We start from the raw sequence: 19,211 nt of genomic DNA on the forward strand, positions 1-19,211 counted from the left end.
TTTAAACATTCAACATTTATCGAAATTCAGTCCATAAATTCACTTACAGCCGGTTATCACTGACACTTCTGCAATTTCTTGGCCATGTATTTATTGATTAATTAATTAATGATTTCAGATATTTCAACATATTAGAAACCAACACAGAGAAGATGTTTTTGGCTTCCTCAGTCGTCATGGTTACATCAGGATTAATCAGCAGGAGTTTATGTGAAGCTGAAGCGGAGGCGGAGACTGTGTCAGCGCGGTCGGCCTCGGTTGATTCCCTCGGGTCTCATTTGTCAGCTGACCTTGACGGCTCGCTGTGATTAACATTCGCTAAATAGAGAAAGAATGTGAGTGAAGCAGCTCAGGCACAAGATGGCCGCCTACGTGGATCAAGACCCGTGTCTACTGTACATATATACTGTCTTTCTCCAGGAAAAAAAAGAAAGAAATATTATGATTTTTAATTTTTACTGCACCTTTAAAACAGTCATTACACTTGAAAACTGCATTTCCCATGAAGCAGTTGGGTCTTAAAACGAATTTCATTGATTCAATTCAGCCTGAAGCAAACGCATGATTTTTGTCTTAAAGTCAGTGAAGGCCTCGCGCTGCGTTCATGTCATAAACTGAAGCGGTGAAGGATTTCCCATGATGCACCTGGGCGTCATACTGTATTAGCTTCTGTAGCTAGCTGTCTTTCTTTACAACCTCAAAAACATTCAATTCAGTCTAAAACTAAAGCAGTGAAGGATAATATATGATAAAGACGGTAAAAGCCTCATGATTTATTAGTTTCAGTCGGTAAATATGTTTTAAAAGAGCTAAACCCGATTTACTCGTCAAGGAGGAGATTTAAAATGTAAGTTACGTAACCTCAGCGATTCACGTAAGCCGTCATCAAGTGCAGCTGCGTCAGTTCAGTCCAATGAAGCAGAGCGGAAACCGCTATTTGTCTTAGAACGTTTAAATAACGTTTTTAAGGTGGGAAAATGTCGTTAAACGTGTGTATCGCGAGTGAGTGAATGAGTTTTAACATTTAGGTGAACGTTTACGTTGACGTTTTAGGCGTAAGTGGCGCAAACGCTGAGTCGTGGCGAGTTTTACGGTTGAAAACGGACGAAAAACCCGGGTTTAACTCGTTTATTTTTAACGCCCGGTTCATTCAAACTCATCTGTGAGGTACGTGTGTCTTTTAATATTTATGTTATTTCAATTTTGTAGGGTTTTTTCTCCAGTATTCTGTTTGTGTGTGTGTGTGTGTGTGTGTGTGTATGTGTGCGCGCGCGCAGGTTCAACGCACTTTACACGCACACATACAGCTGTTGGCGATCGTGTGACGTCACGGGCCGGAGCCGCTGCAGGTAATAATACTAATAATTTAATTTATTTATTTATTTTCTCGTTTTATTTGAGGTAAATCATTTAAAACATGCAGTCTGGTGATCAGGTAATTGTAATAAAATTATTGAATGCTGTTTTTTTAGGGTTTAACCAAAAACATGTCTGCAAATCAAAGTTAAGATTAAATATGGGAGGAAAATACATGTAAAAAAAGAGTTACGTTAGAGCTTTTATTATAAATGTATTGTGGAATAATTTATTCTTGGTTTTTTGGTTTATAAATATCAGAACATAACATTAATGACGTATCACTCAAATATTTAATGTTTAAACAAAATAAATATTTTTAATTGATTTAAAAAGTATAAAGAAAGAAAGGGTCTTGGATTAGATTTATGGCCTTTAAAACAGGCCTTGAAAACGACATTTTAGATAATAGGATTTGTATAAATATGACAGTAATGTGTGGTAAATGAAAGTGGAGTCAGTTTGTATTTGTTCACATCTGCCCATGTTTTAATCCACATGTCGCTGTTTCACATGTTCATATAGAAATAAATTAGCAGCTCAGTCACTGTAGTCCAGACAAAATAAAAAATAACAACAATAATAATAATAATCATAATCGTTATCAGAAGAAGAGTTTTTTTTTCCTTTTTTAATCTTCACAAATCAATATCACGTCACGTCCTCAGTTTGGTCCCGCGTGTATTTACATGGGTGGGAGGAGCTGCTTCATGTGTCTCTTCATCATCATCATCGTCATCTTTGTGTCTTTACGCATTTTTTCCCTCTTTTTTCCATCTGTTGCGGATGTTTTCAGGTCCTGTTTCCTGTCAGTGTTTTTTTTTTTTAAATAAACCACATCCCTTAATCTCAGCTCATAATCTGGATTCACACCAAACTCCGTTCATAAAAAGTGTCATTCTGCGACGTGGCTGAAGCATTTGAGTCTTAATTACACTGTCACAGTCCCAAATGTAATTAAAGTCTCGATAATGTGACCTGTCAAAAAAAACGCCTCTAATTGAAACCAAACTCCTTTGGGGAAAAAGATGAATTTTGTCACGTCACGACCTCGGTGAGTGTGTAATTACACTGTCAGTCTCAGATATGACGTCAACATATTTGTGAGCGTGTGCGCGAGGAAACGGCCGTGTCTGAAACTGCACTGTGATGATTATTGTCTTTGGATTTTCATCAACATTTTACTTTGTTCTTATTGAAGCGACGTGGATTTGAATTCTGAAGAATCCTTAACTTAAGTGAGAAATGTAATGGAGTTTGGTTTCGAGTTTTTGTACAGGGTAAAAGTTTAAATTAATTAGATTGTTTTAAAATTTAATCCTGGATTATAAACTTCATGTGTCCAGATTTCTCGGGTATCGAACCGTTGACATTTAAGCACGTGAGCCAGTCTTCTTCTACGGTCTGTTTTGCTCCATCTGCTGGTGCTGACTCCTGATGGCGAAGCGGCTCACGTGCACCGGGATCGGAACCACAATCTTTGGGTTCCGGGACGGTTCCCCGGACTTGTTGTTGACGTTTCCGGCTTTAACCCGCTTCCATTTGGCGCGTCGGTTCTGGAACCAGATCTTCACCTGGACCTCGCTGAGTTTGAGCGCATGCGCGATCTGTGAGCGCTCCGTGAGCGACAGGTATTTTTTACAGTGGAACTCTTTCTCCAGCTCCAGCAGCTGCTCGCTCGTGAACGCCGTCCGCCGCCGCCGGTTCTTCCCGCCGCTGCCGCCGCCGCTCCCCGCGCCTCCGGACCCGGAGCCTCCGTGCAGGTGCTGGGCCTCCTCCGGACCTCCTGCTCCTCCTCCGTCTCCCTGGTCCTCCTTGATGTTGTCGTCAGAGCTGTAGTCGCAGTCACTGTCCATGAAAGAGTCCTCTCTGCGGCCGCTGTCCTCGTCCCTGCTGTCGTCTTTACTCAGGCCTCTCCCTGTCGTCAACAACAACAACAACAACATTAAAGTCAGAAAATACAAAAAAATCAGCACAAAAAAGGACAATTTTTACTCAAATCTAATCAGAAAAAACTAATTTCTTTCACTGAAATCAGTTTCATTCCTTTTTTTTTTAAAGGAATGCTTTTTTTTTTCACGGGGTGTGTTCATTGAAACTGAGTGCGCGCGTGTGTGTGTGCGTGCGTGCGTACGTGTGTGTCCATCATCAGATCAGTGTTGGGTCACGAGTTTTGCGGGGATTTTTTTTTCACGCGTAATTACGCACAGCGGCCTCTTTTTTCTCGCACTAGTTTTGACTGAATTTAAGTCGGCACACGTCAAAGAGACACGTGTTCACTACCATAATAATAATAATACTAATAATAACTATTAATAATGAATAAACCTGGAGCTGATTGTTTATTATCCTCACATCAAACTGACATTAACACTGATCAGTAGATTTTATTCAATGAAAACGTCAAATATTAAATTTGTAACATTTGAATTTGATGAACAAGGATTAAAGTTTAACCTTGAATTAAAGACGTTTGAGCAAAATTAATCCGAAAAATAAACGAATTTGACAAAAATATAAACACGGATTATTTATCTGTGAAGTTTAATCTGTAATGATTAAACATTTAGGATTAACAAATGTTTTATTCACATTAATAAACAATAATTTTCACTTTTTTTGTTTGATGAAAAAACGTTAAGTTTATTTTAACTTTTTATTCTGAAACAAGTGATTTTTGTCTTAAAGTCAGTGAAGGCCTCGCGCTGCGTTCATGTCATAAAAACCGGATTTAATGGATAAATCCAGTGGAAACGTTAAAGTATTTGATCTATTTTTTTAAACTCTAAATGTTATTTGATTTTTGTTTTAAACATGTTTTAGTTTATTTTCCTCCGGTGGTTCCGTCCTTTGTGCTCTGACTAAACCCGGACTCGGGGTGTTTTCCCTCGGGCTCGTTGTGGATCAGCAGGGCTTCTTCTTACCTGTGGACGTGAGCACCGTCGTGTCCGTGTCGTGGAAAGCCTGCAGCGTGGACTCTTTCCCCGCCAGGAAACTCTTGTCCTCCGCCTCCAACCGCAGCTCCTGCGCCTTTTCAAACACAAACTTCCTGGCGGAGTCCAGGTTCTGGTTCTGCTGCTGCGGGGACGCAGAGAAACCCGCGGGTAGCGCCGCCATCAGCGCCATGCTCTGCGTCAGTCCGTGCGTCAGTCCATGCGCCAGGCTGGAGCAGAAGCCGCTCTGCAGGTGCGGGTGAGCGGACAGCGGCTGCTGCAGCCCCGCAGCAGCGTGAGGAGCAGCGGGGTGAGGAGCGACAGCAGCAGCAGGTGGAGGAGGTGGAGGAGGCTGCAGTACCACGGAGCGGTACGGCATGAACATGGGGTAACCGGTGTACACGAAGTGTCCCGGGCTGCATTGCTGCGGCGGCCCGCCGATCAGAGAGTCGATGCTGAAGGCGGTGGAGCTTCCGAGCGGCCGCTGCATCACCATGAAGGACGAGCTGAAGGCTGCGCTCATAGGAGCGGAACCCGGGACAAGAGCCGAGGAACCCGGGACAAGAAGACCCGAGGAGACCGAAGCTGCTGCAGCTGCACACTCTCCACTGCAGTGTCAGGAGTTCCGAGCAGAGATAATCCGATTACACAGAGTCATTCCAGTAGAGCAGCAGAGGAAAACCAAAAGTGTCAGAAGAAGCAGCAGTTAGTTTTTCCACAGATGTTGGTGACCGTGAACGCAGCACTGCTCCACGCGCGCTTCAACTTCCACCCGAAACATCAACAACACACAACTACTGCTGTGTGTGTGTGTGCGCGTGTGTGTGTATGTGTCTGTCCTGCTCACACACGCATACACAGAAAGAGAGAGAGAGAGAGAGAGGGAGAGAGAGAGTGTGTGTGTCTGTCTCCCGTGTGTGTGTCTCGTGCTCAGCGCGTCCGCAGCTCTTGTGGTTTTAAATCGCGCTCCTCTCCGTTTAATTGCGCTGTCTTCTGCTCCAGAGCTCCGCCCCCTTCACCCCGCTCTGCCCTCTCATTGGTCGGACGAAAGTGACGTGTCAGTTGATCCCGAGATGAATCCAATTACATAAATATTATGAACCAAAGGCCGTTTATCTCTGTGTGTATGTGTGTGTGTGTGTGAGAGAGGATTGTCACCATGAAAAATCAATCAGTCATTGATCAGTGATAATAAGTGATGTATTGATGATGATGATTGAACACAAACATAAAACACTTCAAAATCAAATGTAGGAAGAGACAAAAATGTTAAATGAGTGACAGTGAGTCATGTGACCTGTTTATGTTCAGTGTAAATAAAGCTTTATATAAAAAAAGTAACAGGCGTTAGTTATCCAAACGATACAGCACTTTTTAAAAATTATAAATAAATCATTACCATTGTTTGTGGGACACGTTACTATGACATTTGTGACTCGTGTCGGACTAAATAAAAGTCATCTGGACAAATAAAGAACCATCTTGAAAAAAAGTGCAAATCATAAAAACAAAAAGTACCAACTTTAAAAAAAACTACAACTGTAGGCACAAAAGTACTCACTTTTAACATAGTTGAAAAGAGTACTCACTTTAAAGCAGTACCACTTAAAATATACCAATTATAGATACAGAAGTACTAACTTTAGACAGTACAAATTTTTCATATTAAAAAAGTACCAGCTTTAAAGACTATCTGTAAATATCTGTTTGTTTGTGTGTGTTAGATTAATGTAGATTAACATAGATTATCTAGAGTATTTTCCTTGTGTTGTAGTGAAATAAACAGTGTCTTTAGTTTCTATAATCATTATTATGTTTAATTAGAACAGAAACGCTGATTCAACAGGAATCACATCAGGTCCAATGATAATCAAATCAGCTGTTTGACGTTGTTGTCATGGCGACTACTCAGCTCATGTTGATGACGCTGCAGTTTTTTTCTTTATTTAAATCACAACATTTACTGGCAGATGACTCCTGTTACCACGTCCTCTTTGATTAATACAAACAGGACACGTGTGACCTCTGACCTCGGGTGAATCCTCCTCCCTCTCTCGCCTGAGTCAAGGTCACGCCTGGTTACCCTCCTCCCCCTCCTCAGGGTCAGTGGGACGCGGCGTCATTAAAGGCGAGCTGATGTGCGAGAGCGACGTCGACATTAAATCGCAGTATTTTTCAATTAAGGGGACAAATTCAATCAAAAGTCGATAGATTAGGATGAAATGAGGCGCGGGTCATTTACAGCCGCCTTTAATTGCACGGCCATTAGACAAATAGTTCGGCTCTCTCCGTCTTGTTATCAATCATGTGAGGCATCAATAGTAAAAGGTTGTTAGGCACAGGAGGTGTAGGTGCACGTGCACGAGGGGCGCGCACGTCACAGAGCGTGGCGGCTAATAAATATGCTCTTTTGTACTTATAAATTATCCAGTTTAATTAACAACATGGATTATGATTGGACTGTGATTTAATTAAACCTTTCCTACATCCACCACACCGAGCACCGCCGGCCGTCACTGCCATCCATTATCAGCTGAGGGGGAGGAGGAGCAGGGGGAGGAGGGAGGGGGTAAAGGAGGTGAAGAGGAGAAACACAGGAGCTGCTGATCACACACACACAAACCAGGACGCAGTTTGAAGTGAAAAGACTCCGCCCCCTGAGTTTAGACCTGAAGCTAAATGACACAATGACGTGAAGACGAGGCAACAGTCAATATGACACTGGAAACACGGGCATGGACATCGCCCCGGCAACAACACCACCATCATCACCATCATCACCATCACTGCTGCCGCCACCCGACACGACGAGGAGGCGTCGACCTTTAAATGTCATGACACCCGGCACATACATCTGAGACTTTTATTTTGAAAAACATGGCGGTCAGCTGGTGTTTCCGCGTGGACAAACTGATTTGATAAAACACGAAAAACATCGTCACATTATCCACATAAAAGTTACAAAAAAATGTTGCACCACAAAAACAATTATTTTTTTAAACTTTTTACTTTTTTTTTTACATAATCTTGAATTGTTAGGAATTTATTTGTTATGAAAAAATGTCCCAAAAATTTGTTAGACTGAAAATAGGTTTACGTTACAGAAAAATGTTGCACAGTATTGTAACAGTACATTTGTTATTAAAACATTTTACAGACTTTTGTCAAGTTATAAAATATTAGTTTTACTACAAAATGTTTTTACAAAATCTTTTTTGCGTTGAAAATAAGTTGCAAAAAACATTGACCCTATGGAATAAAAATGACGAAAATACTGCAAAATATTATTGTATTTTGCATTATGAAAACAACAAAACTTTTACGATACAAAAACAAATGTATTTGTGTTACGAAAAAATGAATTTGCAAAAATTTGAAGAAAATTACGCTATACGTGATTAAAATCATGTGTATGTCCTGTGGTTAATAATCGTATATATTCAGTCTCTGCATGTATATGAGGCCATGTATGTGAAAACCATGTGTTTGTGCAGGTTTTTGCTTGTGTCCCTAATCGCCGTGGTAACAGCTGCTGCTGTGAGGCGTTTGAGGTCTTAAAACAGGGTCAGAGTTTCAGAGGTGAAGGAAAAGCCGACTGCGTCAACTTTCTGACGGTGCTAACAGCTGTTAGCAGGTGTTGCCGCGCAGGATAATCACTGTAATTATGCACTCAAACAGCCGTCCTCCATGTTTAGGCCGCTGTACGTGAAGACACGCAGTGTGACCTCTGACCTCTGGCCGTAAAAACATGCAAGAGTAGCTCAGGGAGCGAGAGACGAGGAGTCCAGACTGTGAAGGGAGAGTCAGACGAAGCTAATGACATCTGCTGAGACGTCCTGGTTTACAACCGTGTCCACGTACATTAACAACGTGAAGACACTTTGTCTCTCTTCTCTGAGCCAACAAACTTCCCTGTCTCTCTCTCTGACTGATGACATCATCACACGTCTCACATGACCACAAATTCATATCACGGTATTTTTGTGTCATCAGAAACAGGTGGTGATGATCGTAGCAAACTGTTAGCATGCTAACTTCAAGAGTTTTAGAATGAGTGTACGGAAGCATTTTATATTCACCAAAATAGTTTTTACAAGTTTTCTTATTTTGCGGTCTGTGTTAAGTTGTCCCAGTTGTTCAGTTAAAATGTTTTAAAAAACGTAAAAACAGACCCCCAAAAAATCTCGTAAAAACAGACCAAAAAAACCGCACGCAGGTACAAACCTGTTCTCTCGGGTTCTTCACGTTAATGAGGTTTCTGATTCTGTGAGAACTCAGACGATGAAGTCAACAGCCACGTTAACCCCGACATTCCGACGTTTGATGAAACGGTGAGCGCCCGGTCTTCCCTCGCCACAGATCCAACATCATTATCCAGGAGAAGACACAGTGTGTCTCAGCCACCGCCGCCACTAATGAGCCCTCGCTGCTCATCCCTCATGGTGTAATTAGCCACAGGCCCAGCACTCGCACTCCCTGCTCGCCGCTAATGGAGTGAACACAGCAGAAAACGAGTGCCGCTACAGCTGGACATGAACTCCTGCTCGCTGTGTCAAACCCTGGAAATGTAATCGTCTTTATCTTTCAGCACCGCCGCCCCCTGTCTCCAATCAAAGCAGGACAGACTGTCTTTGTCTCCACTGTGAGACAACTTTCATTCACGTAAAGAAGAGACACGTGGAAGTGGACGCTTGTTTTAGTTTAAATAAATCACTTCAATGTGACCTTATTGACTCTTTACTATACTATGACCTTTTTTCACATTTTAGACGACATACTATACTATGACTTTTGGACTGATTTTGGACGACATACTAACCTATGACTTTTTTGACAGATTTTGGTCGACATACTATACTATGACGTTTTTGACTGATTTTGGACGACATACTAACCTATGACTTTTTGGACAGATTTTGGACGACATACTAACCTATGACTTTTTCGACAGATATTGGACGACATACTAACCTATGACTTTTTGGACTGATTTTGGATGACATACTAACCTATGACTTTTTTGACAGATTTTGGACGACATACTAACCTATGACGTTTTTGACTGATTTTGGACGACATACTAACCTATGACTTTTTCTACTGATTTTGGACCACGTACTATACTATGACATTTTTGACTGATTTTAGACGACATACTAACCTATGACTTTTTTGACTGATTTTGGACGACATACTAACCTATGACTTTTTTGACAGATTTTGGACCACATACTATACTATGACATTTTTGACTGATTTTGGACGACATACTAACCTCTGACTTTTTTGACTGATTTTGGACAACATACTAACCTATGACTTTTTTGACAGATTTTGGACGACATACTAACCTATGACGTTTTTGACTGATTTTGGACGACATACTAACCTATGACTTTTTTGACTGATTTTGGACGACATACTAACCTATGACTTTTTGGACTGATTTTGGACGACATACTAACCTCTGACTTTTTTGACAGATTTTGGACGACATACAATACTATGACGTTTTTGACTGATTTTGGACGACATACTAACCTATGACTTTTTTGACTGATTTTGGACGACATACTAACCTATGACTTTTTTGACAGATTTTGGACGACATACTAACCTATGACTTTTTTGACTGATTTTGGACGACATACTAACCTATGACTTTTTGGACTGATTTTGGACGACATACTAACCTATGACTTTTTTGACAGATTTTGGACGACATACTAACCTATGACTTTTTTGACAGATTTTGGACGACATACTAACCTATGATGTTTTTGACTGATTTTGGAGGACATACTCACCTATGACTTTTTTGACAGATTTTGGACGACATACTAACCTATGAATTTTTCGACTGATTTTGGACCACATACTATACTATGCCATTTTTGACTGATTTTAGACGACATACTAACCTCTGACTTTTTTGACAGATTTTGGTCGACATACTAACCTATGACTTTTTTGACAGATTTTGGTCGACATACTATATGACGTTTTTGACTGATTTTGGACGACATACTAACCTATGACTTTTTTGACTGATTTTGGACGACATACTAACCTATGACTTTTTGGACTGATTTTGGACGACATACTAACCTATGACTTTTTTGACAGATTTTGGACGACATACTAACCTATGACTTTTTTGACAGATTTTGGACGACATACTAACCTATGACTTTTTTGACTGATTTTGGACGACATACTAACCTATGACTTTTTTGACAGATTTTGGACGACATACTAACCTATGACTTTTTTGACTGATTTTGGATGACATACTAACCTATGACCTTTTGGACTGATTTTGGACGACATACTAACCTATGACTTTTTGGACTGATTTTGGACGACATACTAACCTCTGACTTTTTTGACAGATTTTGGACGACATACAATACTATGACGTTTTTGACTGATTTTGGACGACATACTAACCTATGACTTTTTTGACTGATTTTGGACGACATACTAACCTATGACTTTTTTGACAGATTTTGGACGACATACTAACCTATGACTTTTTTGACTGATTTTGGACGACATACTAACCTATGACTTTTTGGACTGATTTTGGACGACATACTAACCTATGACTTTTTTGACAGATTTTGGACGACATACTAACCTATGACTTTTTTGACAGATTTTGGACGACATACTAACCTATGATGTTTTTGACTGATTTTGGAGGACATACTCACCTATGACTTTTTTGACAGATTTTGGACGACATACTAACCTATGACTTTTTCGACTGATTTTGGACCACATACTATACTATGCCATTTTTGACTGATTTTAGACGACATACTAACCTCTGACTTTTTTGACAGATTTTGGTCGACATACTAACCTATGACTTTTTTGACAGATTTTGGTCGACATACTATACTATGACGTTTTTGACTGATTTTGGACGACATACTAACCTATGACTTTTTGGACTGATTTTGGACGACATACTAACCTATGACTTTTTTGACAGATTTTGGACGACATACTAACCTATGACTTTTTTGACAGATTTTGGACGACATACTAACCTATGACTTTTTTGACTGATTTTGGACGACATACTAACCTATGACTTTTTTGACAGATTTTGGACGACATACTAACCTATGACTTTTTTGACTGATTTTGGACGACATACTAACCTATGACCTTTTGGACTGATTTTGGACGACATACTAACCTATGACTTTTTTGACTGATTTTGGACGACATACTAACCTATGACTTTTTTGACAGATTTTGGACGACATACTAACCTATGATGTTTTTGACTGATTTTGGAGGACATACTAACCTATGACTTTTTTGACAGATTTTGGACGACATACTAACCTATGACTTTTTTGACAGATTTTGGACGACATACTAACCTATGATGTTTTTGACTGATTTTGGACCACATACAATACTATGACGTTTTTGACTAATTTTGGACGACATACTAACCTATGACTTTTTTGACAGATTTTGGACGACATACTAACCTATGACGTTTTTGACTGATTTTGGACGACATACTAACCTATGACTTTTTGGACTGATTTTGGACGACATACTAACCTATGACTTTTTGGACTGATTTTGGACGACATACTAACCTATGACTTTTTTGACTGATTTTGGAGGACATACTAACCTATGACTTTTTTGACAGATTTTGGACGACATACTAACCTATGACTTTTTTGACAGATTTTGGACGACATACTAACCTATGATGTTTTTGACTGATTTTGGACCACATACAATACTATGACGTTTTTGACTAATTTTGGACGACATACTAACCTATGACTTTTTTGACAGATTTTGGACGACATACTAACCTATGACGTTTTTGACTGATTTTGGACGACATACTAACCTATGACTTTTTGGACTGATTTTGGACGACATACTAACCTATGACTTTTTGGACTGATTTTGGACGACATACTAACCTATGACTTTTTTGACTGATTTTGGACGACATACTAACCTATGACTTTTTTGACAGATTTTGGACGACATACTAACCTATGACGTTTTTGACTGATTTTGGACGACATACTAACCTATGACTTTTTTGACTGATTTTGGACGACATACTAACCTATGACTTTTTTGACAGATTTTGGAAGACATACTATACTATGACGTTTTTGACTGATTTTGGACGACATACTAACCTATGACTTTTTTGACTGATTTTGGACGACATACTAACCTATGACTTTTTGGACTGATTTTGGACGACATACTAACCTATGACTTTTTTGACAGATTTTGGACGACATACTAACCTATGACTTTTTTGACTGATATTGGACGACATACTAACCTATGACTTTTTTGACAGATTTTGGACGACATACTAACCTATGACTTTTTTGACTGATTTTGGACGACATACTAATCTATGACCTTTTGGACTGATTTTGGACGACATACTAACCTATGACTTTTTTGACTGATTTTGGACGACATACTAACCTATGACTTTTTTGACTGATTTTGGACGACATACTAACCTATGATGTTTTTGACTGATTTTGGAGGACATACTAACCTATGACTTTTTTGACAGATTTTGGACGACATACTAACCTATGACTTTTTTGACAGATTTTGGACGACATACTAACCTATGATGTTTTTGACTGATTTTGGACCACATACAATACTATGACGTTTTTGACTAATTTTGGACGACATACTAACCTATGACTTTTTTGACAGATTTTGGACGACATACTAACCTATGACGTTTTTGACTGATTTTGGACGACATACTAACCTATGACTTTTTGGACTGATTTTGGACGACATACTAACCTATGACTTTTTTGACAGATTTGGGACGACATACTAACCTCTGACTTTTTTGACAGATTTTGGACGACATACTAACCTATGACTTTTTTGACAGATTTTGGACGACATACTAACCTATGACTTTTTGGACTGATTTTGGACGACATACTAACCTATGACTTTTTGGACTGATTTTGGACGACATACTAACCTATGACTTTTTGGACTGATTTTGGACAACGTACTAACCTATGACTTTTTTGACAGATTTTGGACAACTTACTATACTATGACGTTTTTGACTGATTTTGGACGACATACTAACCAATGACTTTTTGGACTGATTTTGGACGACATACTAACCTATGACTTTTTTGACTGATTTTGGACGACATACTAACCAATGACTTTTTTGACTGATTTTGGACGACATACTAACCTATGTCTTTTTTGACTGATTTTGGACGACATACTAACCTATGACTTTTTTGACAGATTTTGGACGCATACTAACCTATGACTTTTTCGACTGATTTTGGACCACATACTATACTATGACGTTTTTGACTGATTTTGGACTACATACTAACCTATGACTTTTTTGACAGATTTTGGACGACATACTAACCTATGACTTTTTTGACAGATTTTGGACGACATACTATACTATGACATTTTTGACTGATTTTGGACGACATACTAACCTCTGACTTTTTTGACTGATTTTGGACAACATACTAACCTATGACTTTTTTGACAGATTTGGGACGACATACTAACCTATGACGTTTTTGACTGATTTTGGACGACATACTAACCTATGACTTTTTTGACTGATTTTGGACGACATACTAACCTATGACTTTTTTGACTGATTTTGGACGACATACTAACCTCTGACTTTTTTGACAGATTTTGGACGACATACTAACCTCTGACTTTTTTGACAGATTTTGGACGACATACTAACCTATGACTTTTTTGACAGATTTTGGACGACATACTAACCTATGACTTTTTTGACAGATTTTGGACGACATACTAACCTATGACTTTTTTGACAGATTTTGGACAACATACTAACCTCTGACTTTTTTGACAGATTTTGGACGACATACTAACCTATGACTTTTTGGACTGATTTTGGACGACATACTAACCTATGACTTTTTGGACTGATTTTTGACGACATACTAACCTATGACTTTTTGGACTGATTTTGGACGACATACTAACCTATGACTTTTTGGACTGATTTTGGACAACGTACTAACCTCTGACTTTTTTGACTGATTTTGGACGACATACTAACCTATTACTTTTTTGACTGATTTTGGACGACATACTAACCTATGACTTTTTGTACTGATTTTGGACGACATACTAACCTTTGACTTTTTTGACAGATTTTGGACGACATACTAACCTATGACTTTTTTGACAGATTTTGGACGACGTACTAACCTATGACGTTTTTGACTGATTTTGGACGACATACTCACCTATGACTTTTTGGACTGATTTTGGACGACATACTAACCTATGATGTTTTTGACTGATTTTGGAGGACATACTAACCTATGACTTTTTTGACAGATTTTGGACGACATACTAACCTATGACTTTTTTGACAGATTTTGGACGACATACTAACCTATGACTTTTTTGACAGATTTTGGACGACATACTAACCTATGACTTTTTGGACTGATTTTGGACGACATACTAACCTATGACTTTTTTGACAGATTTTGGAAGACATACTAACCTATGACTTTTTTGACTGATTTTGGACGACATACTAACCTATGACTTTTTGGACTGATTTTGGACGACATACTAACCTATGACTTTTTTTGACTGATTTTGGACGACATACTAACCTATGACTTTTTTGACTGATTTTGGACGACATACTAACCTATGACTTTTTTGACAGATTTTGGACGACATACTAACCTATGTTGTTTTTGACTGATTTTGGAGGACATACTAACCTATGAAGTTTTTGACTGATTTTGGACGACATACTAACCTATGACTTTTTTGACAGATTTTGGACGACATACTATACTATGACGTTTTTGACTGATTTTGGACGACATACTAACCTATGACTTTTTTGACAGATTTTGGACGACATACTAACCTATGACTTTTTTGACAGATTTTGGACGACGTACTAACCTATGACGTTTTTGACTGATTTTGGACGACATACTCACCTATGACTTTTTGGACTGATTTTGGACGACATACTAACCTATGATGTTTTTGACTGATTTTGGAGGACATACTAACCTATGACTTTTTTGACAGATTTTGGACGACATACTAACCTATGACTTTTTTGACAGATTTTGGACGACATACTAACCTATGACTTTTTTGACAGATTTTGGACGACATACTAACCTATGACTTTTTGGACTGATTTTGGACGACATACTAACCTATGACTTTTTTGACAGATTTTGGAAGACATACTAACCTATGACTTTTTTGACTGATTTTGGACGACATACTAACCTATGACTTTTTGGACTGATTTTGGACGACATACTAACCTATGACTTTTTTTGACTGATTTTGGACGACATACTAACCTATGACTTTTTTGACAGATTTTGGAGGACATACTAACCTATGACTTTTTTGACAGATTTTGGACGACATACTAACCTATGTTGTTTTTGACTGATTTTGGAGGACATACTAACCTATGAAGTTTTTGACTGATTTTGGACGACATACTAACCTATGACTTTTTTGACAGATTTTGGACGACATACTATACTATGACGTTTTTGACTGATTTTGGACGACATACTAACCTATGACTTTTTTGACAGATTTTGGACGACATACTAACCTATGACTTTTTGGACAGATTTTGGACGACATACTAACCTATGACTTTTTTGACAGATTTTGGACGACATACTAACCTATGATGTTTTTGACTGATTTTGGAGGACATACTAACCTATGACTTTTTTGACAGATTTTGGACGACATACTAACCTATGACTTTTTGGACTGATTTTGGACGACATACTAACCTATGACTTTTTTGACAGATTTTGGACGACATACTAACCTATGACGTTTTTGACTGATTTTGGACGACATACTAACCTATGACTTTTTTGACTGATTTTGGACGACATACTAACCTATGACTTTTTGTACTGATTTTGGACGATATACTAACCTTTGACTTTTTTGACAGATTTTGGACGACATACTAACCTATGACTTTTTTGACAGATTTTGGACGACATACTAACCTATGTTGTTTTTGACTGATTTTGGAGGACATACTAACCTATGACGTTTTTGACTGATTTTGGACGACATACTAACCTATGACTTTTTTGACAGATTTTGGACGACATACTATACTATGACGTTTTTGACTGATTTTGGACGACATACTAACATATGACTTTTTTGACAGATTTTGGACGACATACTAACCTATGACTTTTTGGACAGATTTTGGACGACATACTAACCTATGACTTTTTTGACAGATTTTGGACGACATACTAACCTATGATGTTTTGACTGATTTTGGAGGACATACTAACCTATGACTTTTTTGACAGATTTTGGACGACATACTTACCTATGACTTTTTGGACTGATTTTGGACGACATACTAACCTATGACTTTTTGGACTGATTTTGGACGACATACTAACCTATGATGTTTTTGACTGATTTTGGACGACATACTAACCTATGACTTTTTGGACTGATTTTGGACGACATACTAACCTATGACTTTTTTGACAGATTTTGGACGACATACTAACCTATGACTTTTTGGACTGATTTTGGACGACATACTAACCTATGACTTTTTTGACAGATTTTGGACAACTTACTATACTATGACGTTTTTGACTGATTTTGGACGACATACTAACCAATGACTTTTTGGACTGATTTTGGACGACATACTAACCTATGACTTTTTTGACTGATTTTGGACGACATACTAACCTATGACTTTTTTGACAGATTTTGGACTACATACTAACCTATGACTTTTTTGACAGATTTTGGACGACATACTAACCTATGACTTTTCGACTGATTTTGGACGACATACTATACTATGCCATTTTTGACTGATTTTAGACGACATACTAACCTCTGACTTTTTTGACAGATTTTGGTCGACATACTAACCTATGACTTTTTTGACTGATTTTGGACGACATACTAACCTATGACTTTTTTGACAGATTTTGGACGACATACTAACCTATGACTTTTTTGACTGATTTTGGACGACATACTAACCTATGACTTTTTGGACTGATTTTGGACGACATACTAACCTATGACTTTTTTGACTGATTTTGGACGACATACTAACCTATGACTTTTTGGACTGATTTTGGACGACATACTAACCTATGACTTTTTGGACTGATTTTGGACGACATACTAACCTATGACTTTTTTGACTGATTTTGGACGACATACTAACCTATGACGTTTTTGACTGATTTTGGACGACATACTAACCTATGACTTTTTTGACTGATTTTGGACGACATACTAACCTATGACTTTTTGTACTGATTTTGGACGACATACTAACCTTTGACTTTTTTGACAGATTTTGGACGACATACTAACCTATGACGTTTTTGACTGATTTTGGACGACATACTAACCTATGACTTTTTTGACAGATTTTGGACGACATACTAACCAATGACTTTTTTGACTGATTTTGGACGACATACTAACCTATGACTTTTTTGACAGATTTTGGACGACATACTAACCTATGACTTTTTTGACAGATTTTGGACGACATACTAACCTATGACTTTTTTGACAGATTTTGGAAGACATACTAATCTATGACTTTTTCGACTGATTTTGGACCACATACAATACTATGACTTTTTGGACTGATTTTGGACGACATACTAACCCATGACTTTTTTGACGGATTTTGGACGCATACTAACCTATGACTTTTTCGACTGATTTTGGACCACATACTATACTATGACATTTTTGACTGATTTTGGACTACATACTAACCTATGACTTTTTTGACAGATTTTGGACGACATACTAACCTATGACTTTTTTGACAGATTTTGGAAGACATACTAACCTATGACTTTTTTGACTGATTTTGGACGACATACTAACCTATGACTTTTTGGACTGATTTTGGACGACATACTAACCTATGACTTTTTGGACAGATTTTGGACGACATACTAACCTATGACTTTTTTGACAGATTTTGGACGACATACTAACCTATGATGTTTTTGACTGATTTTGGAGGACATACTAACCTATGACTTTTTTGACAGATTTTGGACGACATACTAACCTATGACTTTTTTGACAGATTTTGGACGACATACTAACCTATGACGTTTTTGACTGATTTTGGACGACATACTAACCTATGACTTTTTGGACAGATTTTGGACGACATACTAACCTATGACTTTTTTGACTGATTTTCGACGACATACTAACCTATGACTTTTTGGACTGATTTTGGACGACATACTAACCTATGACTTTTTTGACTGATTTTGGACGACATACTAACCTATGACTTTTTGGACTGATTTTGGACGACATACTAACCTATGACTTTTTTGACTGATTTTGGACGACATACTAACCTATGACGTTTTTGACTGATTTTGGACGACATACTAACCTATGACTTTTTTGACTGATTTTGGACGACATACTAACCTATGACTTTTTGTACTGATTTTGGACGACATACTAACCTTTGACTTTTTTGACAGATTTTGGACGACATACTAACCTATGACGTTTTTGACTGATTTTGGACGACATACTAACCTATGACTTTTTTGACAGATTTTGGACGACATACTAACCAATGACTTTTTTGACTGATTTTGGACGACATACTAACCTATGACTTTTTTGACAGATTTTGGACGACATACTAACCTATGACTTTTTTGACAGATTTTGGACGACATACTAACCTATGACTTTTTTGACAGATTTTGGAAGACATACTAATCTATGACTTTTTCGACTGATTTTGGACCACATACAATA

At 38.2% G+C, this 19,211-nt stretch overlaps 1 protein-coding gene and 1 long non-coding RNA gene across 3 annotated transcripts in view; one reads left to right on the plus strand and one right to left on the minus strand.

Annotated features, from left to right (window-relative positions):
- The first annotated feature begins 26 nt into the window (after window positions 1-26).
- The window catches only part of LOC131446075 (uncharacterized), a 38,151-nt gene continuing 18,966 nt past the window's right edge, over window positions 27-19,211 (plus strand). Inside the window, exons 1-3 of one of the 2 annotated variants that reach the window (XR_009233885.1) lie at window positions 27-969; window positions 1,054-1,167; window positions 1,278-1,349. This is a non-coding gene — a long non-coding RNA (uncharacterized LOC131446075). Of the gene's footprint in view, window positions 1,168-1,277; window positions 1,350-19,211 lie in introns of both variants that reach the window. The other variant, XR_009233884.1, reaches the window with a different exon arrangement.
- On the minus strand, window positions 2,135-5,166 carry gbx2 (gastrulation brain homeobox 2). Its single transcript, XM_058617032.1, has 2 exons — window positions 4,281-5,166; window positions 2,135-3,274 (listed from the first exon to the last, which is right to left on the minus strand). Exons 1-2 carry the CDS (start codon window positions 4,810-4,812, stop codon window positions 2,754-2,756), a joined length of 1,053 nt encoding a protein of 350 aa, XP_058473015.1. The 5' UTR covers window positions 4,813-5,166; the 3' UTR covers window positions 2,135-2,753.

The sequence above is a fragment of the Solea solea genome, chromosome 2, assembly GCF_958295425.1.
Source record: "Solea solea chromosome 2, fSolSol10.1, whole genome shotgun sequence".
Taxonomy (NCBI): domain Eukaryota; kingdom Metazoa; phylum Chordata; class Actinopteri; order Pleuronectiformes; family Soleidae; genus Solea; species Solea solea.

Excerpts from the sequence above, each read along its gene's own strand:
- gbx2 (XM_058617032.1), bottom strand. The coding sequence starts at position 4,812 with ATGAGCGCAGCCTTCAGCTCGTCCTTCATGGTGATGCAGCGGCCGCTC. Across the intron at positions 3,275-4,280 it reads GACGGTGCTCACGTCCACAG|GGAGAGGCCTGAGTAAAGAC; the intron begins GTAAGAAGAAGC and ends TGTTGACGACAG.